Source organism: Clavispora lusitaniae, assembly GCF_014636115.1.
Source record: "Clavispora lusitaniae strain FDAARGOS_655 chromosome Unknown tig00000187_pilon, whole genome shotgun sequence".
Classification (NCBI taxonomy): Eukaryota; Fungi; Ascomycota; class Pichiomycetes; order Serinales; family Metschnikowiaceae; genus Clavispora; species Clavispora lusitaniae.
Window position 1 is genome coordinate 625,851 of NW_027093980.1, and position 24,995 is coordinate 650,845.

At 44.9% G+C, this 24,995-nt stretch overlaps 7 protein-coding genes across 7 annotated transcripts; 6 read left to right on the forward strand and 1 right to left on the reverse strand. All coding sequences in view use genetic code 12, as the record gives it.

The window, feature by feature from the left end:
* Positions 1 to 1,447: 1,447 nt before the first annotated feature.
* RCY1 (Rcy1p) lies at positions 1,448 to 3,907 on the forward strand (the record flags this gene model as incomplete). Its single annotated transcript, XM_002614858.1, has 1 exon — positions 1,448 to 3,907. The coding sequence occupies one exon, from the start codon at positions 1,448 to 1,450 to the stop codon at positions 3,905 to 3,907; it is 2,460 nt and encodes an 819-aa protein (XP_002614904.1).
* Positions 3,908 to 4,461: 554 nt separating this feature from the next.
* FOB63_004284 (uncharacterized protein) lies at positions 4,462 to 6,246 on the forward strand (the record flags this gene model as incomplete). Its single annotated transcript, XM_002614857.1, has 1 exon — positions 4,462 to 6,246. One exon carries the CDS (start codon positions 4,462 to 4,464, stop codon positions 6,244 to 6,246), a length of 1,785 nt encoding a protein of 594 aa, XP_002614903.1.
* Positions 6,247 to 6,571: 325 nt separating this feature from the next.
* Positions 6,572 to 7,039, reverse strand: MRPL36 (mitochondrial 54S ribosomal protein bL31m; the record flags this gene model as incomplete). Its single annotated transcript, XM_002614855.2, has 1 exon — positions 6,572 to 7,039. One exon carries the CDS (start codon positions 7,037 to 7,039, stop codon positions 6,572 to 6,574), a length of 468 nt encoding a protein of 155 aa, XP_002614901.2.
* A 1,052-nt stretch (positions 7,040 to 8,091) lies between these two features.
* CCT7 (chaperonin-containing T-complex subunit) lies at positions 8,092 to 9,708 on the forward strand (the record flags this gene model as incomplete). Its single annotated transcript, XM_002614854.1, has 1 exon — positions 8,092 to 9,708. One exon carries the CDS (start codon positions 8,092 to 8,094, stop codon positions 9,706 to 9,708), a length of 1,617 nt encoding a protein of 538 aa, XP_002614900.1.
* Positions 9,709 to 12,042: 2,334 nt separating this feature from the next.
* Positions 12,043 to 13,272, forward strand: CCN1 (Ccn1p; the record flags this gene model as incomplete). Its single annotated transcript, XM_002614853.2, has 1 exon — positions 12,043 to 13,272. The coding sequence occupies one exon, from the start codon at positions 12,043 to 12,045 to the stop codon at positions 13,270 to 13,272; it is 1,230 nt and encodes a 409-aa protein (XP_002614899.2).
* A 1,480-nt stretch (positions 13,273 to 14,752) lies between these two features.
* MYO1 (myosin 1) lies at positions 14,753 to 20,713 on the forward strand (the record flags this gene model as incomplete). Its single annotated transcript, XM_002614850.2, has 1 exon — positions 14,753 to 20,713. One exon carries the CDS (start codon positions 14,753 to 14,755, stop codon positions 20,711 to 20,713), a length of 5,961 nt encoding a protein of 1,986 aa, XP_002614896.2.
* A 1,959-nt stretch (positions 20,714 to 22,672) lies between these two features.
* On the forward strand, positions 22,673 to 24,331 carry PHO84 (phosphate transporter; the record flags this gene model as incomplete). Its single annotated transcript, XM_002614849.2, has 1 exon — positions 22,673 to 24,331. One exon carries the CDS (start codon positions 22,673 to 22,675, stop codon positions 24,329 to 24,331), a length of 1,659 nt encoding a protein of 552 aa, XP_002614895.2.
* Between the last annotated feature and the right edge of the window lie 664 nt (positions 24,332 to 24,995).

Sequence of the window (24,995 nt, forward strand, 5' to 3'; positions counted from 1 at the left end):
AATGGAGGAATCGGGTTGTTAGATGGAAAAGTTGTGGTGCAGGTCTTCGATGATAAGTACTTTTGTGCGCACAGGATTCACCGTTGGCAGAAGAAGAATCTCAAATACATGGAACTATAAGGTGCCAGATTAGAAATCTAGATACACGAAACTATGAATGTGCCAGATAGAAATCTTAAATGAAACTATGGAGGTGCCAGATTCGATTGGAGTGTCATTTAGTGGGTGGACCATCAGTGCTAAAGTCATTGCTTTAGCTTTTTGCTATGTCGACCGATCCAAACGTAATTCAGTGTCACTTTACACCAACTGAAGTCTCAAAGTCAAGATTCAGCTAAAGTGTCCAGTAATTTGTAACTACCAATGGAGGAAACTGAAAGAAATGGGCTTCCTTCTATCGATATGTAACCTTCTCTCTAATACAGAAGAACCTCGTAGATCCACGAGTCCATTTTACTTAATGAGACTCTTTCTTTCATCTGGCACTGATTTTTTCAGGAAATAGTTGACATAGTGGTTGATCAAAGTGCAAATTATCAACTGTCAGATCATGCAATCTCTGAAGCTTATGAACTGACGAAATATTCTTTATCTTTTGGGTTTAGCTCATTTTATCAGTTAAAGTGGTACTAACTGATCTCTTTTTTAAGAGCTCCAATTACTACCTTCTTCAGTCATTTAATCAATTGATAATATTATTATGGAACTGATATGGATTATTGAAAATAGTGCACTTAAAAGTCTACTTGTATCACAATAGCTGTAGTGATTTCATAGACTTTAGTTGGTATGTTGAGAAACAAGTCCCGTATAAATTCTCCACTGTACTTTTAGTTCTGACATTTAACTAGTACACTTAGATCACCTAGATAACACTATAGTTAGTGGTCTTTAAAATGGGGTATATGTTACAGGCATGTCGAATCTGATGCATTTTCATACATCTCATATGAACTTAGATCATGTAATTTCCTATTGTCTCTTCTTTCTTTCGTAAATTTTTTAATCCTTTCAATTTCTAGTAGCTCCCGCAGTTACTAGATCTTCCTTTACATTCAGCTTCGAAGTGGAATAAAAGATCACAAAGGTTACAAGAGTTAATCATAGAATAGAAATCAATACCACATTTGGTGTTTAATTGTAACATGTTTTTTTTTCTCCTCTTCATCTCTGTCTTGCACTTTTCACCTACTTTCCACACTTTTCTGCGAAATACAAAAATTCAATCACACTTTAAAAATCACCACGGTACCCCAGCTCCACCAACGTCCCAAACCCATACCTCCATAGCTCAAAGAAAGAGAAAGTCATGAAGTTCTCAAATTTCCACACAAGGACCAATAGTTAGGCTTGTTTTCTCCTCCTTTGGTTTCTCCACCCGTGCCTCCATCAACTTATCGCGTACTCAAAGCCTGCACAATCTCCAACCACAACCTGATCTTTCAGAATGGCCCAGGTTCTTTGGAACTCCGACATCGATGTGTACAATCCAAAGGTGATTCCGGTTTCTGTGGCCGAAAACATATCGTGGTACTTGGACATTCCGGATTTGCTTCTGTTTGCCTTGACTTCTCGCAATGCCTACAAAGCAGTCAATGATCCTCGGCTCTGGGTGCTGAAACTAAACGCTATGGGGGTCTGGAACCTGGCATTTCCCGTGAAAAAGGAAGACCGAGCGCAGTTGAGCTTTGAGCTGCTCCAAAGCCCGCTCACGTGCTTGAACCACATCTATAAAGTGCCTCGAATAGCCAAGTTCCAGGTGCTTAAGATCAGAGCCTGTCTCATTGATTACTACCTGGACTTGCTGCTCAATGTCCCGTACGAAAAGCTCAAGATCTTCAAAAACTTCCATTCGCCCAAAGACCAGGCCCAGATGTTGACCAATCTATTGAAGTTCAATGCTATAGACACAGACGAGCCGAACCGGATTTCTGTACGCAACAAAATCACCGACTTGACCGAAATCTTTGAGAATGCTTTGCTCCGAGAGCTAGAAATCCACTTCGATATCCAGGACTACGAGAAGACACGCTCATTTGTCGAGATTTTGGTGGGCCTAAAAAATGACCAGGCACTCATCGATTTCTTCCTTCAGAAGACTTGTTTCGACAACGAGTCGGTCAAGTTCTTGCAGCCGGAGCTGTTTTCGGCAGAAGACTTCTTCATGCTGAACAACCCGGACATATTGGGTCTAGGCACCGAAGAAAAAAATGAAAATGAAACAGAAAAAGACAATGAAAACATACACTCGGGATTCTCACTCAAGATTTCCGAGGTCGACAACTTTGTCAAAGAACTCTCTGGTGTTTTTAATGAGCTTTCGCGAGTCATTGATCTTACGTTTCCCCAGTCAATACTGATGATGTTCAAAATTAGTGAGGAGATTATTTCCAACCAGCTCCAGGAGATTGCCATCCTCTTGACCAATACCGCAAAAGAAAAAGGGCTCCTCTTGGAAACGGTGCCCGTTCTTTATACGAAACTTACCTCAGATTTTATTGAGCAGCTAAATCCCTCAAAGAACGTCGGCGAGTCATACAAAACATTGATCCACGAGCTCATAGACAGCTCTTTTGAGTCTTTTGCGTCGGAGTACATGAACGAAGAGAAAGTAAATTTCCGGGCGTTTTGCGTGACAAAAATGACCCAGTGGAATGCTTTGGTAAGAGAACGGGAGGAAAATACCACACAGCAAATCTTGAAGCATGTCAAGGTGGAGGCGAAGAACGATTTTCTTTCGAGTTTCAAAAAAGTGTTCACAATCAACACAGGCAGCGACAATAAGCCGGAACTGGACGAGCAACAGTCCATGTACTCGCAAATGCAAGCAAGGGCCAAAATCCTTGCCGAAAACATCAAATCGTTGAATGAAGTGTTTAGTCCCGAACTTGCGCTTACGATACTAAACGAGGCGAAGGCATCACTACGAAGACTCATGTGTCTCCGTGAATTCACCGTCAATGCTGTGGTTGTTGATCTTTACGCGACAATGCAAGAAGAGTTTATCAATGTCATTGAGTGCATTGGAAACGATCATTTGAAAGTCGGCTTTGACAAGTCGTTGAAATACCTCAAGGACTATAACCCGAACGAGGTTTCTGCATACTTTGAAAACAAGGCGAAGGGAAGTGCAATCGGGCCGCTCGTCATTTTCTTCGAGCTGATCAACATGGCAGATATGATAGTGCAGATGCTTGATATTTTCTACAAAGAAGAGATGATCAACCGGAAGGTTGTTCGGCACGAGAATTCTGTGCTCAACCCGTCCCTCCAATCCAAAAAGAAATTGGAAGGTATGGTAGATAAGTACGTTGCTGACGGATTGAATATTGGCATTGACGTGCTTTTCAAGGAAATCGATTCTGTGTACTTATCGATGCTTAGTGAATCAGATTACAATCCTCCGGCCAACAAACCATTTGTTCCCGATGGCCCAACACGTGCAGCAGTGACAGTGGTTCAGATTTTGGACGAAAACATAGATCTTCTCACCGACTCAGCAGAAAAGTCTATTGTGGAAGTGTTTCAGCAAGAAGTGGCGGAACGGTTTTTCCAGGTGATTGTCAAGGTTCTCAAAAGAAGCACCATTTCTGTGGACGGTGCAGTGACTTTGATCTCGGACTTGAATCTATACTATGATTTTATTTTGACGCACATCCGAAGCAACAAGAAGCTGATCTACCCGTTGTTCCAGGCGCTTAAGAAAATCGGCTCTATCTATTTGATTGGAGGCGACGAGGCCAAGGCCATTGGCCAGTTGGTGTCTGACTTGTCAAAGTTCAACGGAATCTTCAGGCAAGAGGAAATTTACGAATTTGTCCAGCGGCGGCAAGATTGGCCGGTGATCAAAAGACACGTGGAAAAGGTCATGTATGGCCTTAGCATAGCAGACTGTACCATTATATAGACATTCATGAATTATGGCATTAACTGAGTCTGTAGACAGTAGGTGTCAAGTGAAGGGATGATCTATGGGTGGCTTACGATCTAACTTTCATAACTAGGGACAATCAAGCTTTACTAACTTTCTGGATGCAGAAACATAAAGGATAGCATATAACTAGATGAACTATGTAAATCTCGTAAATACCAAAGAATTGGGTGAGCACAGAGTCAAACGTGAGGAGCCAAGATCAAAAGGGACGAGATTATACTTGTCCTTAATTCTTACGATGGTTCAAGATCATCCACAATTTTAAAATTCAACTTTCAATAACTAGTGTGTGAACTACGCAATACGCATCTCTCACTTTTAGATACACATTTTGTCTCATCATACAAAGACCGCGAAACCACTTTTTGTACCATTCCAAGATTGACACTCCAGTCCAATCTGCAAAGAAACCTATCCCTTGAATAAGCTCCTTCAAAGCTCCTTCAAAGCACCTTCAAAGCACCTTCAAGAGCACCTTCAGCTTTGCTTTCCAGCTCCTCGAGAATAGACCCACAAGCCTCATCTCCATGTTTCGACTGGCAGCGAAAGTGGGCCTTAGACGACGAATTTCCCTTCTGAAAACGAGGAGATACATGTCCTCGGCCGATGCCATGCTAGATCCTAGCCAGGAAACTCAAAGCTCCGAGCTGCGGCTTTCTACAGTCTTTGATCTTCTACATACGCCGAAAAGACTAAAGTACACCACCAACGAATGCTACAACCACTACAGAAGAGCAAACGCAAACTTGATCGAAGACATAATACAGAACAGAGAGAAAAGTCGTGCCGTGGTTTCTTTACTAGCACAAACATACAGCAAGTCCAAGCTGGTGTCAGCATTGATCTTAGATGAGCTTTGTTCTCTTCTCTGCCAAGGGAAAAACGATGTCTTTGTGGCGTTTGTGTCAGAAATGGCGTCTTTGGGCCTCCTTTCCCAGAATGTCTCTACACAGTGGGCTGCGCTTCAACTTACGCCTAGCAAAACATTGGACTTGGGCTCGATTTTGATCTCTCAGGCTCTTGACACAGGAGAACCGCTTTTGGCTGTTCTGTTGGTGCTTCGTCTCCATAGTTCAGGCTTGGAGGTGGATAATTCTGCTTTGAATCTCCTCGTGGCCAATCTCGCCGTACATTCGCCCATGTTCCAGGCTTATAATTCTTATGCCACAATGAAGCTCATAGACACGTTTGGCCAATCCAGAATAACCTACGATACCCTTCTTTGCTCCATCGAGTCTATGATACCCGTGGGAGGGGTTCCTTACTTTGCCAATGTTCTATATGACCGGATAGAGCCAAAGTTTTCAGACCAAAAGTTTCTCCTTCTCACTGGAAAACTTATCTCGGCCAATTTTACTTCGGGAAACTACGTGCGAGCCACTCGACTCTGGAAAGACGTGATGCTGGCCCAAAGTGCAGCTGGAGATATTCTGTTTGCGAAAGCTCACATTGGCTTGTTCAGGCGAATGATGGAATTTTTGGCCGGCGACAAGAAAACCGCTGCTTTGGATTTGGTCAAAAACTATTTTCCTCGAGAGTTGGACTCTCAGCCGGAAACCATCACTTTCCTTATAAAATTCTATAGCCAGTGTGGAGAGAAAAGTCTACTTGAGCAATTGATCCGGAATCTTGAGCCTCCTCTTCAAAGACAAACTCTTTCGGCATTACTTGCGCTGTTTCTCACCCAGGACAACGAAAAGGGGGCCGAAAGGCTTTTGAAGGCGATTTTTGCCACTCCCAGCGGCCTTAATTGTGACGACTTTGATGCGATAGTGGCCAAACTACTCAAGCTGCAGAAAGTTCAGCAGGCGTTGGATATGTGCAAAAAAAACCATGTTCGTGTGGCCAAATATGGCTATGCCCGGCTTTTGGATTTTTTCTTGCTGCATGACCATATTTCTGGAGATACGGACATCCTGACAGAAGACCTTAAACCTAAAGGACGTATGCTTTTCTCCGAAATCGTGCTGCGACTTCCTGCTCTAGAGAATGGCGATCCAGCCCACAAAAAAATAACAAACGTGCTCTTTGCCCATTTGAGCAGGAAAGTCAATGCTGGTAGTTGCCGAAAACTATACACTTGCACAGCATACAAGGAAACAAGACGTCCTTTCAATTTTGCCTCGCATGGTTTGCCCAACGAATTTAATCAGCTTGTATATATGGATCACAGCAATCGGCTTGGCTGTGTCTTGATTATTTTGAAGAGGGCAGTTTGGGAAAACGATAAAGATAACATTGCATGGTGTGTCGAAGAGATGAGAGCTTTGGGAGTTCCTGGAAAAGACATAAAAGAGTACATTGGAAACTAAAACATCTTTCCTTCTGCACAGCCTTTACTTTGTCCTTCCTAATTTTTATCTGCATCGACCATTACCAAAAGTTGCGTAATTATTGCATTTGAGTTTCATTCTAAGCATCGGAGAATAATGTGGATACCAAGATCTTCGATGTTCCTCCACGGTTTCTAAGACCGCTGACACAGTAGGATGAATTCCTATTGCAAGATTTATATCTAATAGACGCAAAGGGAACAAGTCACTAATACTAGTAGGCGGAGCATGGTTTACCCTCTTCTATTCCCCCTCTCTCTTGTCTCTACACCAACTATCCGAATGTTCTTACTATATACAAGTACTACTTCTTTGCCCTCTTCTTGTCGTGGATTCTTCCACCCGCCTGGACCTCTGTGACATTCTCTCCCATCAAAGAAATGAAGTCGTCTTCCTTCTTCTCTTCTGCATCCGTCTCGGCCGTCTGGAACTGCGAAAACCGCTTCTTGAACTTGTTGACTTTTCCTGTAGCATTAGGGTCGGCAGTAACCAAGTCGGATCTGCTGGGGTTCCACAAGGGGCTGTTTCTCTGGTCGTTGATCATTCTGATTTCGTCCTTTGGCGCCTGCGAGCGTCTGCGGATAACAGAGCCGTCTGAAAGTTCCACCAAAGTGTCAAACTGGTGGAAAATGGCTGGTCTGGCCTTACCCATTTTGATTTTCCTCATGACTCTTCTGTTGGAAAGATGGACTTCGTTTTTCATGGCAACGTTTCTGGCCACATTTCTCGTGAATTCGAGCTGGCGACCGCCCAACTTGGCTGTTCTAAGCATGGAGGTGGAGATGAAAGACTTAAGAATTTTTTCCTGTGTGCACATAACTAGACACTACAACATACTGAAGTATAGATAGAATGATGCGAAAAAAGTCATACCTGGACTGAAATCTAGGATATATCAAGAGGACTCAGGTATCGATGTATAATTAAAGTAGACTGTCCCACAAAATCACAAGAGGAGATGGATTAATCATGGTGAAATAATCGATGACTATTGAATTTTCAAAGTGGACGTATCTGAACGGTGCCAATGAGGTGAAGCTTACTTAGATTCAAAGAGTATTGGTACGGGTACGACGAAGATTTGCGCTTAGAGTAGCTCAACTAGCCGATCAATTTTTCTGGCTAAGTAAAGCAGATGAAGTTGTAAGAGAAAGGTAAAGAGCCAATAGAATGTGCAAAGGTATCGGTAATCCAGGATGTTAAGCCATTATAATCCACAGATATATGCCACTTTGTGACGGTCAATGAAAAGGACTACTTTGCAGACTAGCTTAGAAGAATTAAGTCAGGCAGTCAAGTCTGCCAAACCTGGACAGCCTGGGATTCTAATTCAGTGCTCAAGGCGATTCCCGTTCTATTCCATTTCTTTCGCCTTCTTGGCTCTAAAAGATTGTACTATAATGAGTCGTAATGATAGTGGAGCTGCCATCAAATGAATTCAGCTCAACTTCATAACTTTATCAATTCATACAAATGTATTCAGAATATCAAATTTACTTCTAATTTATTTCAATTTTTCTACAAATTTATTTCAATTATTTCAAAGTACCCAGATTAATTTAATTTACTCCATGATCCTACTAGCCCAGACTGCGAATACCTATATGCGAACAGACCCTCTACGACAAAAGAACGTATCACAAAACATCAAACACAATACAAGAACATCAAAAGAATACAAAAACAAAGAGAAAACAAACCAACAAGCCTCTCTTCGTAAAAGACCGCCCAAAACATGTAGCGTTGGCACCTCTCCATGGCCCGGTCGTGCGCGCCCAACTTGCTCGAAGAAAATTCACACTAGCGCCAATCTTTCTCTCTCCAATGGCGTTTTCCAACCAGACCCCGACCATTGTCGTTTTGAAAGAAGGCACCGACGCCTCGCAGGGCAAGGGCCAGATCTTGAACAATATCAATGCGTGTCTCGCCATCCAGGAGACCCTAAAGCCCACGCTCGGCCCATTTGGATCGGACATCTTGATCAAGTCTGCCAGCGGCAAAACCACCATTTCCAACGACGGCGCCACGATTCTCAAGCTCTTGGACATTGTGCACCCTGCGGCCAAGATGCTTGTGGACATTTCGCGGGCGCAAGACGCCGAAGTGGGCGACGGAACCACATCGGTGACGATTTTGGCGGGCGAGTTTTTGAAGGAGAGCAAGACCTTCATCGAGGACGGCATCTCGTCGCACTTGATCATCAAGGGCTTGCGCAAGGCGTGCGAGTTGGCGGTGGCCAAGATCGACGAGATCAAAGTGCATATCCGCAGAGAAGACGAAAAAGAGTTCCGCGAGCTTTTGGAGAGGTGTGCCACCACCGCCATGTCGTCGAAATTGATCAGCAAGAACTCCCCGTTCTTCACGAAGATGGTGGTGGACGCAGTGTTGTCCTTGGACGACGAGTTGGATGAGAACATGATTGGCATCAAGAAAGTGCCTGGCGGAGCCATGGAAGACTCGCTTTTCGTGGACGGTGTGGCGTTCAAGAAGACCTTCTCCTACGCCGGCTTTGAGCAGCAGCCAAAGCTTCTCCATGACCCCAAAATCTTGTGTTTGAACGTGGAGTTGGAGCTCAAGGCCGAGAAAGACAATGCCGAGGTGCGTGTCGAGCAAGTCAAGGACTACCAGGACATTGTGGATGCCGAGTGGAAAATCATCTTCAACAAGTTGGAGGCTATCAAGGACTCCGGCGCTCGCATAGTGCTCTCCAAGTTGCCTATCGGCGACTTGGCCACCCAGTACTTTGCGGACAGAGATATTTTCTGTGCGGGCAGAGTTGCCTCCGAAGATATGGACCGTGTGATCAAGGCCGTGGGCGGTCTGATCCAGTCCACTGTGAGCAGCTTGGCTCCTGAAAACTTGGGCACGTGTGCTCTTTTCGAAGAAGTGCAGATTGGAGGAGACCGCTACAACATGTTCAAAGGATGTCCCGAGGCGAAAACATGCACCTTGGTGTTGCGAGGCGGAGCTGAACAGGTCATTGCAGAAGTCGAGCGGTCTTTGCACGATGCCATCATGATTGTGAAGCGTGCTATAAAACACAGCTCTGTTGTGGCCGGAGGCGGAGCCATTGAGATGGAGTTGTCTCGCTACTTGCGGGAGTACTCCAAATCGGTTGCAGGAAAGCAGCAGTTGGTGATTGGCGCGTTTGCACGGGCCTTGGAGGTGATCCCTCGCCAGCTCTGCGAGAACGCCGGTTTGGACGGAATCGAGCTCTTGAATATCTTGCGCAGCACACACGCCAAGGGAGAGATGTGGAACGGTATCGATTTCCACAAAGAGGCCGTGGGAAACAACATGGAGAGCTTTATTTGGGAGCCTGCGCTTGTGAAAATCAATGCGCTTCTGTCGGCTACAGAGGCAGCCACGCTATTGCTTTCTGTGGACGAAACGATCAAAAACCAGGACGACCAGGGCGGCCGGGGCCAGGGTGCGTACTAGAGAAACAACTCATAGTAATGGAAGAGGTATAGGAAGTATAGTCAGTTGGCTCAAGACGGTTATAGCAGGACGTTCTTCGAAACATATCTGCGTAGCCAGTCCACAATTATAATACCATAAACTTTGGAATGTACCAGAAATCTAAGAAGTAGCTAAAGTAGCCGATTAAGCAAGAGTTTGAAGGGAAGTCAGATAGAGTGGATTGATCCTACAAACACATCGATACAGCAATGATGAAGGGAATAACAGACATGGATTGTGGGTACTCTATAACGGAAAGCCGAACAGATTGAATGTGACAGGAAAACTACACGTTTATTTGACTTTTAAGTGATCTACACAAAATATTGATGCTCTCAGATTCATTATTATGAGATCTACGTAGATTTTCTATTACGGATCCTTTAGTTTGCTTAACTTGGTCAAAGTTTTCTTATTCTCGGTCTAATTTACTCAGAAAACTCAGACTTTCGGTCTCAAAAGATATGTAATGGGTACAATTTTCGTGGATATGCTCCACTACTCTTTAGCAAATGGCACAATAGCCAGACAAGATAATCACGATAAAGGGCGATCTAAGGACCGTTGAAGAGAATATGTTTAATTTAAACTATGAAGTAGTTGCCAAATGCAATGACCTCTGCCTCCGACTTCCTCCATTGGATATGGCCAGTGTTCTTGGGGACCAAACTTTGCTGTTCCAGACACAATTGACCTAGTCACGCTTGGAGCTTTTAGCTATCTGTTTCAGATATACACCATGAAAAGTTTACTGCATGATCTAGTCTAAAGAAAGACAGGGAAGTGAGATGTCGGACTTTCTTCCAAGCTATGAAAAAGTGACCAAATTGAAAGTCGAGGGATATACTCAAACAAGAACCCGCAGACTTTCGAGCAGTATTTCGAAGTACTTAAAAGGCAGACTCTATTTGAACGTATCAAGCGAAACGATATTGTGGTTAATTAACGTTTAAAATGTAATATTCACATAGAATTCTTGTCTTCGAAAGATGAAAGGGCGTTCAATCAAATTGGCAATCAACAATGTAGCCAATACTGATAATCTCTCAATACGTCCACTGAATACACATTTTAAACAAATTTATTTTCCAATCTGACTTAAATTCAGAATGTCCGTTTATATCAGTATATCATCAGACTCTATCACAGTCTTTGATTACTGGCAAATGCACCATTGTATTTCTGTCAGTCCATCAGTCGCATTCACCGTTTTTTGCGCAGAATACGCACATCTGGCAGATTGTGCAGATGGACCCTGGAGACAATCCAATGTCCTTCAACGATTACAATCAACAATTACCATCAACAATTACCATCAACAATTACCGTCATGGCGAATTTCTTTCGTTTTCATTTCGTCCATTTTGAATCGATACCGATTCGAATTCATTCCCGTTTCGTGTCTCATTTCGTGGCCGAAAACGGAAATCAGAAGAAGGTTCGTGTTCATGCAAGGCGCGGGGCGCGCTAGCCGCGGGGAATGCATAAAATAAGTGCCTGGAAGACAGACGAGAAGAAAGAAGAGAAAGAAAAACGAAAAAAAACGAAAAAAAACGAAAAACAAGACGAAAACCGAAACGTAAAACGTAAAAACGAAACGAAAAAACAAACGAAAAAACGAAACAAAACGAAAAACGAACAAAACGTAAAACAAATTAAAACGACATTGAACGGACAGATTAGGTGGATGCGCGCTCCGAACCTTCGAAGTAGGAAAAACCCACTTCGAACAAGCAAAAAAAAGAAAATCCCCAATTCACCAGCCAACTACGCAAGCACAAGAGACGAACATCTTTTCTTCCGATCCAAATCTCCAAGTCAGCACGGTTTCCGTTCCAGGGCCAAAACGCCAAAGGCCGCGGCGGTGTGTTGTGTACAGGACGCTCCTGGCACCGCGACGCGCTTTTCTTTATAAGACCCCAATGCGCACAGTAGAAGAGCAGGCCAGGAAAAAGGCCAGACCGAAGAAAGGCTAGACGAAAAAGAAGAAGACGAAAGACGAAGAAAAAAGAAGAAAAGAAGAACAGAAGCAAAAGAAGAACAGAAGAAAGAAAGAACACACAGACAGAAACTGTCACTACCACTACCACTCTACCACTCTCTACCACAGGACAGCTACGTCCATTGGCTCACCTAGTCAAGACCACTTAGTCATTAGTCAACTAGTCAACTCAACTAGTCAACTAGTGAACTCAACTAGTGAACTCAACAGTGAACTCAACAGTGAACTCAACAGTGAACTAGTGAACTCAACTACTCAACTCCACTAGTCAACCAACTAGTCAACTAGTACAGTCAACTCAACTTAACTTCATGAAGCCCAGACCCTACCCCTACGTGCTCGAGGTGCTCGAAACACAGGCCAACCGCAAGCTCGTGGGCGAGTACCACCACGACATCCGGCAGTGGCTCGCGTCGTTGGAGCCGGCGCTGAGCGTCAACCCGGCCATGATCGACATGCAGCCCGAGGTGCAGTGGTACATGCGGCCGTACTTGCTCGACTTTCTCATCGAGTTGCACCAGCTGTTCCGCATGCAGCCGGCCACGTTGTTTCTCTGCGTCAACATCATCGACCGCTACTGCGCCAAGCGCATTGTGTTCAAGCGCCACTACCAGCTTGTCGGGTGCACGGCGCTCTGGATCGCCGCCAAGTACGAGGACAAGAAGCTGCGCGTGCCCACGCTAAGAGAGTTGGCGGTCATGTGCCGCCACGCCTACGACGAGGAGATGTTCTTGCAGATGGAGTTCCACATCTTGTCCACGCTCGAGTGGCTGCTCTCGCACCCATCCTTGGAGGACTGCTTGCAGATGGCCATAGCCGACTCGGGCGTGCTGGACCAGCTGACGCCCTGCAAGTACTCGCGCCCGGCCCAGGCGCTGCTGCCGCACCTGACGGTCTCGGCCGTGGCCGCGGTGGGCCGTTTTTTCTGCGAGTTGTCCTTGTACGACCGCTTTTTCCTCTCGGTGCCGACCCTGGTGGTGGCCGTGGCAGCCAACCTCTTGGCCTGCTCCATGTTGGGCGTGCCGGCCGCCAGCAGCCATCTCCGCACGTTGCTCTCCCTGGCGGGCCGGGGGGCGCATGCCTCCTCCGGCGACGAAAACACAGCGCCGCCTGTCGTGGGGCCTTTCCTCCTGGGCTTCGACTCAGACACCCTTGCGGTGCTCCGCGACGTGGCCATCATGCTCTTCCGCCAGACCGCAACGCTTCTGGACGTGCTCGTGCGCAAATACGAGGCCCTCGGCGTCCTCCCCGTCGTGCACAACTTCTCCAACCGCCATCCGCACCTGGCCCAGACGGCCTTGGACACGGCGGCCCACGCGCCCGACTTGGCCCGCGCCGCAGACGTGTTGATGCTGCTTCTGCCCGAAGCAAAACAGCCGCCGGCGCTCCCCTTGACGCCGCCGCTGGCCACGCTGCTGCTGGTGTTTTCTCTGGCCGGCCTGGCCTACACCACGCCCGTGTTGCGGTCGGAGCCGCAGTTCTACTCGCCCGACGCAGAGCTGGTGTGGGCGCTGCCGGTGCCGTCGCGGGGGAAAGCGTAGCCATGCACGTAACCTTGGCTTGTTAAAACTCGCTTACTGACACTCGCTCTCGGCATTCATTCGTTACCATACATTCATCATTCATACCACGAGCACTAGCGATCTGGCCATTCGCCCTCGTTGCCAGCTTCAATTGCTCTCGATTAATCCAGACATCGAACCACCCCAACATCCGAGACAGCTCTATATTGCTAATCTATGCTTCTCCCCAACAACGTAGAACAAATAAACAAATGACAATAAACTGAACAAAACTGAACAAATAACTGAACAAAACTGAACAAAACTGAACAAATAACTGAACAAATGACAACTAACCTAAATTTCACGAGTGCATGATAAAAGCTAAAGTTAACTTTATCTTGCATAAGCCTACTCACCAAACGATCATCATGCCATAGTACACTAAACCAAAATACTTTCAACCACAAACCAAATACTCCAGAATATTCATAACCGAATGGAGTACGGGTCGGTAAGTGAGAGAGTACTGAAAACGCTCTCAAACACTGGCAGTCATGATCTTGATTCTTCAATGGCATATAGGTTAGCCCTCTTGAATCTCAAGAAATTCAAGGCCGAATACGAGCTACTCCGGGAGATAGATGTGCCCCAGTCTTGTACGATCAATTATTCTATCATGTTTTCCTCATTTACTTTCTTCTCCTGCTTCCTAGGCTGATTTTGCAAAGCCATCGCTGGTCGCTTTGCCAATGTGACGGACAGCGACATCTTTTAGCAGACTCCGTAAGTCATTGTGTTTAACAGTCGTTTACCTTTTCTGGAGACAAGTAGAATATTTACCGGAATCAACCAAATTCTAAAGGACGCATAACCTCTACATACTTCAGAGTACTCAACAATGTGATAAACACACGAGCTTCGCCTGTAATACATCTATGATGTTCATTTGTAGAAAGATGTCCCAAGAGATAAAGCAATGCCATGAGGAGAACAAGGCCAAACATACAGACTTGTCAAGTAATTCGCTCTCTAACAATTGCAGAACCGTTAAGAAATTCAGGAGAAGAATTCAGACGAAAATTCAGACGAAAATTCAGACAAAAATTCGGATAGATATTTAGATAAAAATTCAGACGAAATTCAGACAAAAATCCTACTAAGATAAATCACCTAGCAACTCGAACTAGGAGTCGGTTTGTAGCTTTTCTAGACTTTCGCGTTCCGTGCAATGGACCTTAAGGGACGACAAAACGAAACAACGAAACAAGATAAAAAAAATAAAAAATGAACAAAACAAAATGAACAAAACAAAATGAACAAAACAAAATAAGCAAAAACGCAAGCAAAACAAAAATGAAACAAAATGAACAGCCCAAGACAACGACCAGCAAAATTGAAAACCGCTTGCCTTGTTTACTCCGGCACATTGTCTGTTTACCCAAGATCGGCAAGATCAACACACGTGACCACAACACCATTCAGCCCATTCGAAAAGAGACACTAAACCTCCCAGCCCATGAGCGACGACGACTTTTCCGCAAAAAACTGGGTCTGGGTCCCGGACAAAGACGAGGTGTTTGTGCGGGGCTGCATCACCGACTACTTGGCCAACAACACCGTCCGGGTCACGGTGAAAAACGGCGCCCAAGATGTTGTTAAGGAAATGGCCCAGAGCCAGTTGGAAAACTGCAACCCGGCCAAGTTCAACAAGTGCAACGACATGGCCGAATTGACCCACTTGAACGAGCCCAGCGTCATCTACAACTTGTACTTGCGCTATTCCGACGACCTTATCTACACGTACTCGGGTCTTTTCTTGGTGGCCATCAACCCGTACAAAAAATTGCCCATCTACGAGCCGGCCACGCTCAAAAAGTTCCACGTGGCGCTGGACGGCCAGGACGAGCGCTTGCCGCCGCACATCTTTGCCATTGCCGAAAACACCTACCGCAACCTCATGGCCAACAAAAAGGACCAGTCCATCTTGGTCACGGGCGAAAGTGGTGCTGGCAAGACGGAAAACACAAAGAAAATCATCCAGTACCTCTCGTCGATCCTGCTGACGCCGCAAAACGACTCGCTCAACGACATCCACAACAAAATCTTGCAGGCCAACCCGATCTTGGAGAGTTTTGGCAATGCCAAGACAATCAAAAACAACAACTCGTCGCGCTTCGGCAAGTTCGTCAAGATCTTCTTCTCCTCGCAGGGGCTCATCAGCGGCGCCACCATCGACTACTACTTGTTGGAAAAATCAAGAGTCCTGCACCAGCTGAAGGACGAGAGAAACTACCATGCCTTCTATCAGTTTCTCAGAGGCGAGGACCCGCAGGCTCTTGCTGAAAAGTACAACTTGAAGCTTCCTGCTCTGGACTACAAATACCTCAGCGCGTCTTCCATTTCCATCCCCAATGTCGACGATGCTAGAGAGTTCAGAATCTTGAAAGAAGCGTTTGGCATCATGGGTTTTTCTGCAGAGGAAATGGAGAGCATTTTTGGCTGCTTGGCCATCATTCTTCTTCTAGGGAATGTCGAGTTCACGTCCTGGAAATCCGAACAGGCCAACTTTGCCCCAGACTCAAGAATCGACACGATCGCTGCCATGTTGGGCGTGCTGGAGGAGGAATTGTCCCGGAATTTGCTCCGGCCAAAAGTGAAGGCTGGCCGGGAGTACGTGCAAAAACTGAAAAAAGCTTCGGAAGTCAAAAACACCATCGACGCTTTTGCCAAACATTTGTACGAAAAAATCTTCCAGTACATCATTGTACGCATCAACAAGAGCTTGCTCGAGGAAGATGTTTCTGGCGAAAATTTCATTGGTGTGTTGGATATTGCTGGCTTCGAGATTTTTGACACAAACTCGTTCGAGCAGCTATGTATCAACTTCACCAATGAAAAGTTGCAGCAATTTTTCAACCACCACTCTTTTATTTTGGAACAGAGCGAATATTTGCGTGAAGATATCCAATGGGAATTCATTGATTTTGGTTTGGACTTGCAGCCCACCATTGATTTGATTGAAACAAAACAGCCCATGGGTGTTTTGGAGATCTTGGACGAACAGTGCATTTTGCCAAAAGCATCCGAGGAAACTTTTATGGACAAGTTACTAGAGACTTGGGGCAATGGCGAAAGCAAAAAGTTTCGCCCCAACAAAATTAGAAAGGGCTTTGTGATAGACCACTATGCTGGCTTGGTGGAATACAATATCGAGAATTGGCTTCAGAAAAATACTGACCCCGTGAGCGAAAATCTTTTGGCTCTTTTACCTCCATCCTCCAATAAATTTATTTCCGAATTGTTCAGCATCGTGGACTCTCTGGACTCGAATAATGGCCGTCTGAAACCCAGATTGAAGACGGTCTCTCAAAAGCATAAAGAGCAACTTTCTTTCCTAATGCAGCAGTTGAGCAGCACTGAGCCCCATTTTGTCCGCTGTATATTACCAAACTTGAGCAAAAAACCAAACAAGTTTGACAAAGAATTGGTGCTTCATCAACTTCGATGCAACGGTGTTTTAGAAGGTATTAGAATAGCCCGGGCCGGATATCCGAACAAAATGACATTCGACGAGTTTTTCTCCCGGTACTCGATTCTTAATGCTGTTGATGTATTTACGAGAAACGTCAAAACAAACTGTGAACTCATTCTCAAACACATTCAGCTAGATCCCGAATGCTACAAGATCGGTATCTCCAAATTGTTCTTCAAAAACGGAATTCTTGGCAAGTTGGAAGAACTTCGGGACTTGAGCTTGAAGAATATCATCACTAATTTCCAAAGTATTTTGCGTGGTCAGAATGCTCGAACAAAGATAAAAAAGCAAATTGCTGTGATCCAAGCCTCGCAAGTCATTGCAAGGAATTTCCAGCGATTGGACGGCCTTATAAACCAAAGCGAAAGTCCGTGGCTCAAACTTTTCTTGAATTTGAAACCTATGCTTGAAGATTCGGTAAAGGTATTGGACTCCAACGAGATGAATGAAAGCTTGAAGAAACTCAATGGCAAGCTTAAAGATACCGAAACAGAAAGAGCTGCATTATCGGAGGAGAACAATTCATTGAAAGAAAAAATGTCCCGCTTGGAAGAGGAAATTCAACAAAACTCTTCGTTGATGGCTGAGACAACTGAAAAACTTCATGTTCTTCTGCAGAAGGAGACAAGTATGTCGTCAAAAATTTCCGATCTTTCCAGGGAGCTTGAAGAAACCAAAGCTGTGAGCGAAAAACTTGCTAAAGAAAAGGCTGAACTCATGTCAACATCCGAAGAGCTTCAACGAAAACTTTCTGAAACGGAAAGCCAGTTGGAAACCCTTAGAAGCGAGCTTACAAACTCCAAGGAGAACATGGAACAAATAGAAGCCAAATTACGCGAGGCTGAAGAAACTGGTAAAAAAAGTATGGAGTTTGAGAATAAGGTTGCAAGTCTCACAAAGACCCATGATGCCACAGTCGAAGCATTGAATCTCGCCAAAGGTTCCATTAAAGACCTTGAGGAAAAGTTAGTGAGCCACGAGGAGACGAAACGGAAGTTAGTAACTGCAGAATCAGAGATTGAAAGAACGCAGCGTGAACTCTCCGAAATGAAAACAGACTTGGAAGGAAAGACTACAAAGCTTGAGGAGTTTAAGCAGACTCATGAGCAATTGCAGTCCAAGGTGGCAGATTTAGAAGAGCAGAAGAAGACTTTGAGTTCATCCAAAGACGAGAGAACGAAAGAGATCGATACTCTCAAGCATGATCTTCAAAGTAAAATCGACAATTTGATGATTACCGTTGGGGGACATGAGGATAAAATAGCCAAACACGAGGCGGAAAAAACTGACCTCGAACGTTCCATCAACGAGCTTACTGCGAAGAAAACCAGTCTCGAAAAGGAAGTGGAGGAGCTTGAAAAGAATCACAAGGAGGAGATTAATAAGATGCAGAGTGCATTTGACAATGAAAAGAGAAGTGTTTCGGAAAATCAATCTGAGGAAATTCGTTCGTTGAAAAATAAGCTAGAAAAAGAAAGCAAAAGGGTGAGCCAATTGGAGTCTGAACTTAAAGCAAAGGAAACCTCTTTGAGTGCCGAATCTAAAAACAACAAGGAAGCTCAGGAAAAAATCCTGCAATTGAACAAAAAATTGGAGGAGGCACAGAAATATGAAGATCAGTTAGCTGGAGAGAAGAAGAAAAACCAGGAACATTTGAGTGAAATACAATCCACGAAAGACAAGCTTGCGGCGAAACTGAAGGAGTACAGACAAGTAATGGACGCATTCGAAAACTTGAAGCACGAGTCAAAGTACTTGACGGACGCAAAAGCGGAAAACTTGGAACAAATCGTGATCTTAAAGCAACAAGTTGCTGAGTTGGAAGCGAAACTCCACGATAAGGAAAATATGCCTCCACCAGTTTCGAAAGTGGACTCTAAAATCATGGAAGAGCACGCAACGTTGAAGTTGCGTCTTAACGAAGCAACAGCGGCAGTTCGGAAAGAGCGGTTTGAAAACCACAAATTGTCGGAGGAGGTGAACATGTTGCGGAAAAAGGTCAATGATAGTTTTGAAAGTCCACTGAAACGCAGCGAATACAGAAGATCACTCGCATACGGAGAAGATCTCAAGTTCAATAGCTCAGTCGACAACAAACTAGGAGAGGAAATCAAGTCGTTGAAGATCCGCTTGCAGCAGGAAGAGTCCAATAGTGCTCGTGCAGAGGCTTATGCGATTGAGCTTCAAAAGAAGTTGAACAAGTTGCAGGCTATGAGAGGGATCAACAGCTATACGGACTATGAGGTGAAATACAAAGAGTCCCAGAAGCGCATTGCGGAGCTCGAGAAAAATCTTGGGAACGTAATGGACAGTAATAGCACGGACGGAACAAACTCTCCGCCAATGGAGCAAATGTCTCGAAGCAGCAGTTTGGGCATGGTTTCTTTGGCCAATGGATCGGGCGATTTTGCCAAGATATACCGTGACATGAGCCATACGTTGAAAAGCACACGGGAAGAGCTCAATAAATCCAAAACGGAAATCTTGAGACTCAAGTCTTTGTTGCGAGACAGCGAAGATGAGCTCTATGAGTTGAAAAGGCTGAATGTGAAGATTTCTGTCAAGGACTACGAGGGGGAAATTGCCCGGTTCAAGGTATCGAACGAAACATTGTCGAAAAGATTGGAAGAGGTGGAGCAGACCAGTGAAAAGTTCAGAAAACGGAGCGAGGAGTACTTCGAGAAGCTTGAACTTGCAGAGTCGGCAGTCATGATCAGCAAAAGACACGATGAACAGTCGCGCAAAGAACTAGAGCAGAAAACCACCGAGTTGAAACTTGTAAAAGAAGAGATTCGGGCCAGTGAGCGGGTCATCAAGCAGCTTCGCCAAAACAAAAGCGACTTGGAAGTACAGTTGACAGATCTGCAACATAGAGAAGAAAAGTTGCACGCGAAAAGCAAAAGCTTGGAAGAAAAGCTTCAGTACTTGAACGATACATACGGCGAGAAACGCAATGCAATTGAAGAGCATAAGCGGGAGATTTGGAGTTTGCGAGACGATCTCAAGTTCAAGCAAGAGAAAGAGACAGAGTTGATCAGGGAAAATAAGCGGCTCACTATTGAAAACGAAGAGTTGACCCGTGTACGGGAAGAAGTTCTTGCAGAAAACACCGAGGTGACAGAGGAAAATGAGCAATTGACAAATACGAACGAACGTTTAGTTTCGGAGATCGACTCCTTGAAGAATGATAAGCAAATTTTAGAGCGCAAGCTCGATCTGTTTGCGAGACAAACGGAAGCTTTGAAACAGCTCATTGAAGAGAATAGACTGCAGCTCGAAGTGTTGAATTCCAAAAACAGCCAGCTTGAACAAGAGAAGGAAGATCTTGAGAGCAAAGTGGCGGACCTTCAAGGCCAAGTGGAACGGGCAAACTCCAAGATGGAGCTTATGCGGGAGCACGTTTTGGATCTCGAAAAGGAAAAAGAAGAGAACCGCAAAGAGCTCCAAGAAGTGCAAAAGAGATGGGATTCGAGTGACGAGCACTATAAGAAAGCACGCACGGAGAATTTAGTGATTGTGGAAGAGAACGAAAGCTTGAAAACAGTCAACATAGAGCTTAAGCAGAAGGTTCAAAAGCTTGAAGAGAAACTTTACTCTAACGATCAACTCAATTATCTTGAGGAAAACATGGCCAAGCTCAATCGGGACGTCGATGACTTAAAGCACCAGTTGTATGAGGGCGAGATGCGGGAACAGAAGCTTCACAAGCAAGTATCTACGCTTGAGTATGAGAACAATGAGAAGAACATGCAAATGAAGAAGTACAATGACGAGAACTTCAACTATCAGAATATGGTGGGCCAGTACAAAAGCCGGGTGGAGTTTTTGACCCAGGACAATAACGAAAAGGATCTTCATCTCAAGGCGCAAGAGAGAGAGCTCCAGGAGCTTCGAGAAAAAGTGCTTGTTTTCGAGAAGGAAAGACTTGGGCGTAGGGAATAGACTAATACAGACTAAGTTTGGGAAAGCAGACCAGGCAGGGATCGTGTCCTTATGTAAATACTCTGACGTAGCCAAGACAACAAATGGAGCTTGACTTTGACCGCTTTGAACTGAACTCTGAATGAAATTGGTGGAGGTTTAAGGTTTTTGGTATAGTCAACACTCGTTTTGTTGTTGAGCCACCTTCTGATATCGTTGATCGAAAAGTCTTCAGGCTGTGGAATTGTAGAGCTTCAGTTTAAACCAAGTTGATCGCCTTTGAGAGTTTCATCATGATGGACCGAAAGCCATAGTAGCTCAACTGACTAAAAAACGCAGGAAACGTGGGTCAACGAAACTATCAGCGAAAAAACGATCTTGCGCCATCTTCAACATTCAATCCGTGTTTGGATAGCGATCAGAGGGAAAGACAGTCATCAGGCCGAAATCAAAGTCGTGTCTAGAGTGGCATAAAATGGCCCAGTAAACTCGAAATGCTCTCGGAAAACAGGCATATTCGACATCCGAAATGCAAATGCAAGTCAGTAATAAGACGTCACGATTAGAATCAAGTAAAGACTTAAGTCACATATACTTCGTCACGGATATTAAGTCACGAATAATTGTCATCAGCAAATATTACAAGTCACGTAATTAATGCAAGTGATTCGACAAGTTATGACGTTGAACAAAATACAAGCCATGGTCAACACGTTTATAGTGGGGCCCGTAGAATTACATAAAGAGGCGTAGATATCAGAGAGAACATTAGCACTTGGAAAGAGCCTCCTGGTTCTTTTTGCTGAAAGATAACGCAACTACGAAAAAAAAAAAAAAAAACACTCGTAAGATCCAGTGACCGTAGCCTACTTCTAAAAACTAGAAGCAAAAGACTCGTTTCCGAACCCAGCCGACCGCATAGGATGATTTGGAAAAAGAAAAAAAAAATCATAGAAAAAAAAGAAAGACTAAAGCAAGTGAAGGCTATTGGTAGATGGCTACTGTACACAAATCCAAAAGAAACAGCACTAATTAAATAAATGATCGAAACGAGCTTATGAGCCAAGACTTTGGACGATAAGCATCCAATTGCAGAGTGGACATTAAATTCCCTGTCAATCTGCAGCGAGCAAAAAAGAAATCGAAGACACCGGGAAAAGAAGCATTGGTCCGAAAAAATAACGTAAAAAGAAACCAGCGTAGAAGAAAGGAAGCAAAGAATCGTTTGGGATTATCAACACCAACAATACGGCTAAAAGAGATTCTACGCACTAAACTAAAGGACACGGGTGCTTATTGCATTGACAGAGTTGCATATCGCTAGATCCGGATTAGCGTAAAACGGCGGAACTTGCATAGAAAAGAGGAATTACCGGTCGGGAAATTTGCCCTAGGTGCAACAAATGGCGGCGTTTGGGGCGACTGGGGTGGGTAAAACGCACCACGTGACACGCACATGCAGGCAGTATCTCTATCATCCTGCAGAAATACGACGTGAGGCGAACGTTTGGCCGTTCACACGTGCGTTAATTGATGTAGGTGCGCGCACCAAAAAACGTGGGTGCAAAAAAAAGCAGTGTGCCGTGCATATATCACCCACGTGGGGATCGCCAAGTCTGGCAAAAGGTCACACTACCCAAGACGCCGAGCAATAATTTGACTGAAGAATTTTGACGGGTTTGCCAAGGTGTCAAAGAAAAATAGCGAAAAGCACTGTTGCCTATACAACAGGCTGGAGGCAGATGGGAAAAAGAAACGGTGGGAAATAGCATCGCCATGTTGATATAGAGAGATAATATTATCTACCCACGCGGCCGTAGTTTCACGAGTCAATTTCCTTTTTGGCAAATTGGTCGAGTGCGTCTGCCGCCTGCAAGGATGGATTAATTGGGCCTGCAGCTACATACAGATGGCTCCGTATATATAATGGTAAACGTTCGCCGAAATTTTTCATATTTTTCCTCAGCACCAGTAATTCCCATGTCTGAGATCCAAGCTCCCCACGAGGTTTCCAACTCCGGCGGTAAGACCGCTTTCAAAGACTACGTCGGCAAGTTTGCCCACATTGAGGATCCTTTGGAAAGAAGAAGATTGGCCTTGGAGGAAATCGACAATGCCGGTTTCGGATGGACCCAGGCCAAGATGATCATGATTGCCGGTGTCGGTTTCATGACTGACTCTTACGATATTTTCGCCATCAACTTGGGTACTTCCATGTTGGGCCACGTCTACTGGGGTGGTACCATTCCATCTTCCACCCAGACTTTGATCAAGGTGTCCACCTCTGTTGGTACCGTTATCGGTCAAGTGTCCTTTGGTATGTTTGCCGACATTGTGGGCAGAAAAAAGATTTACGGTCTTGAGTTGATTGTCATGATTTTCGCTACTGTTATCCAGTGTACTCTTGGTGAGTCTGCTGCCATCTCTTTCCCAGCCATTTTCTCCACCATGAGAATCCTCATGGGTATCGGTATCGGTGGTGACTACCCATTGTCTTCGATTATTTCTTCCGAGTTCTCCACCACCAAGTGGAGAGGTGCCATCATGGCTGCTGTGTTCTCCAACCAAGGTTTGGGTCAGTTGCTTGCCGGTATCGTGGCTTTGATTGCTGTTTCTGGCTACAAGGACGACTTGAAGTTCGCCAACACAGCCAAGGAGTGTGTCGGCTCGTGTGTCAAGGCCAATGACCAGATGTGGAGAATCTTGATTGGTTTCGGCTGTGTCCCAGGTTGCATTGCTTTGTACTACAGATTGACCATTGCCGAGTCTCCTCGTTACGAGTTGGATGTGCAAGAACACGACGACTTGGAGAAGGTTGCCGACGCCGAAGCTGCTTTGGACTCCACTGCCCACGACATTGCCCCACCAAAGGCTTCTCCAAGAGACTTCATTCGTCACTTTGGCCAATGGAAGTACGGTAAGATTTTGATTGGTACTGCTGGTTCCTGGTTCCTTTTGGATGTCGCCTACTACGGTTTGGGTTTGAACACTGCTGTTATCTTGAAGACTATCGGTTACGCCTCGTCTAAGAACGTCTACAAGGGTTTGTACAACACTGCTGTTGGTAACTTGATTTTGATTTGTGCCGGTTCGTTGCCTGGTTACTGGTTCTCCGTTGCTACCGTTGATACCATCGGTAGAAAGCCAATTCAGTTGGGTGGTTTCATCATCTTGACTGTCATTTTCGTTATCCTTGGTTTCGCCGACAAGAAGCTTGGTGACCACGGTAAGTTGGCCTTGTACGTTTTGGCCCAATTCTTCCAGAACTTCGGTCCTAACACCACCACTTTCATCATTCCTGGTGAGATTTTCCCAACCAGATACAGATCTACTGCGCACGGTATTTCCGCTGCCTGCGGTAAGGTTGGTGCCATCATTGCCCAGACTTGTATTGGTACTTTGATCAACCACCACTGTGCCAAGGACAAGCCAAACTGTTTCTTGCCTCACGTGATGGAGATTTTTGCATTGTTCATGTTGCTTGGTATCTTTACCACGCTCTTGTTGCCAGAGACCAAGAGAATGACTTTGGAAGAGATTTGTGAAAAATACCACGACGAAATTGACGCCTCCAAGCTTGGCACTGACAGATACGTCACCCAACAGGCTGACTCTTCTGACATGGAGTTGAAGCACTAGAGTTGCGGCTCGGATAATATTTAGTTCCCATTTGTTAGCATTTAATTTAATTTTCAATACTTTTTATCACCCATGTGTATGTGGCGCGCTTATCTTGTGCATGCGCCTTAAATTGGACGTGCATGTCACCCGATGTCAGACTGCAGTACGAAATAAGGAAATTAGCCTGGAATTTGAAGAACATTTTGGAAAAGGAGGTGACCAAACACAGGAGATACCTTTGATGGGTTATATTCAGCTTTCACGTGTGATATTTCTTCGTTTATTGGTTTGCTATAGGAATATGGGAAGAAAGAATCTGTAAGCCAAAATTTATCCTGACCGTATAACCGTTGAACTCTGCCGCGCCAAAAATCGCTTATAATAATGATGGGGCTTCAACAACTTACACTGGAGAAGGTGTTATCGGATGAGATGGTTTATTAAAGGGGACAAATTCCATTCAACAGAGACATTGGAGTTATTGGCACAATAAACTCTGTCACTTAACGGTCTCTTTGTTACCAATGCAAACACTGTAAGGATATTAAATTTGAAGCCGATGAAAATGACCCTGGCTCTTGCCTTCTTAAACATCAGCGAAAGTATGGCTGGCATGAATTATGGTCTACTGAAAGACGAAGTGTGGTTAAAAAAAACGAAAACGAGAAATGATCATACGACT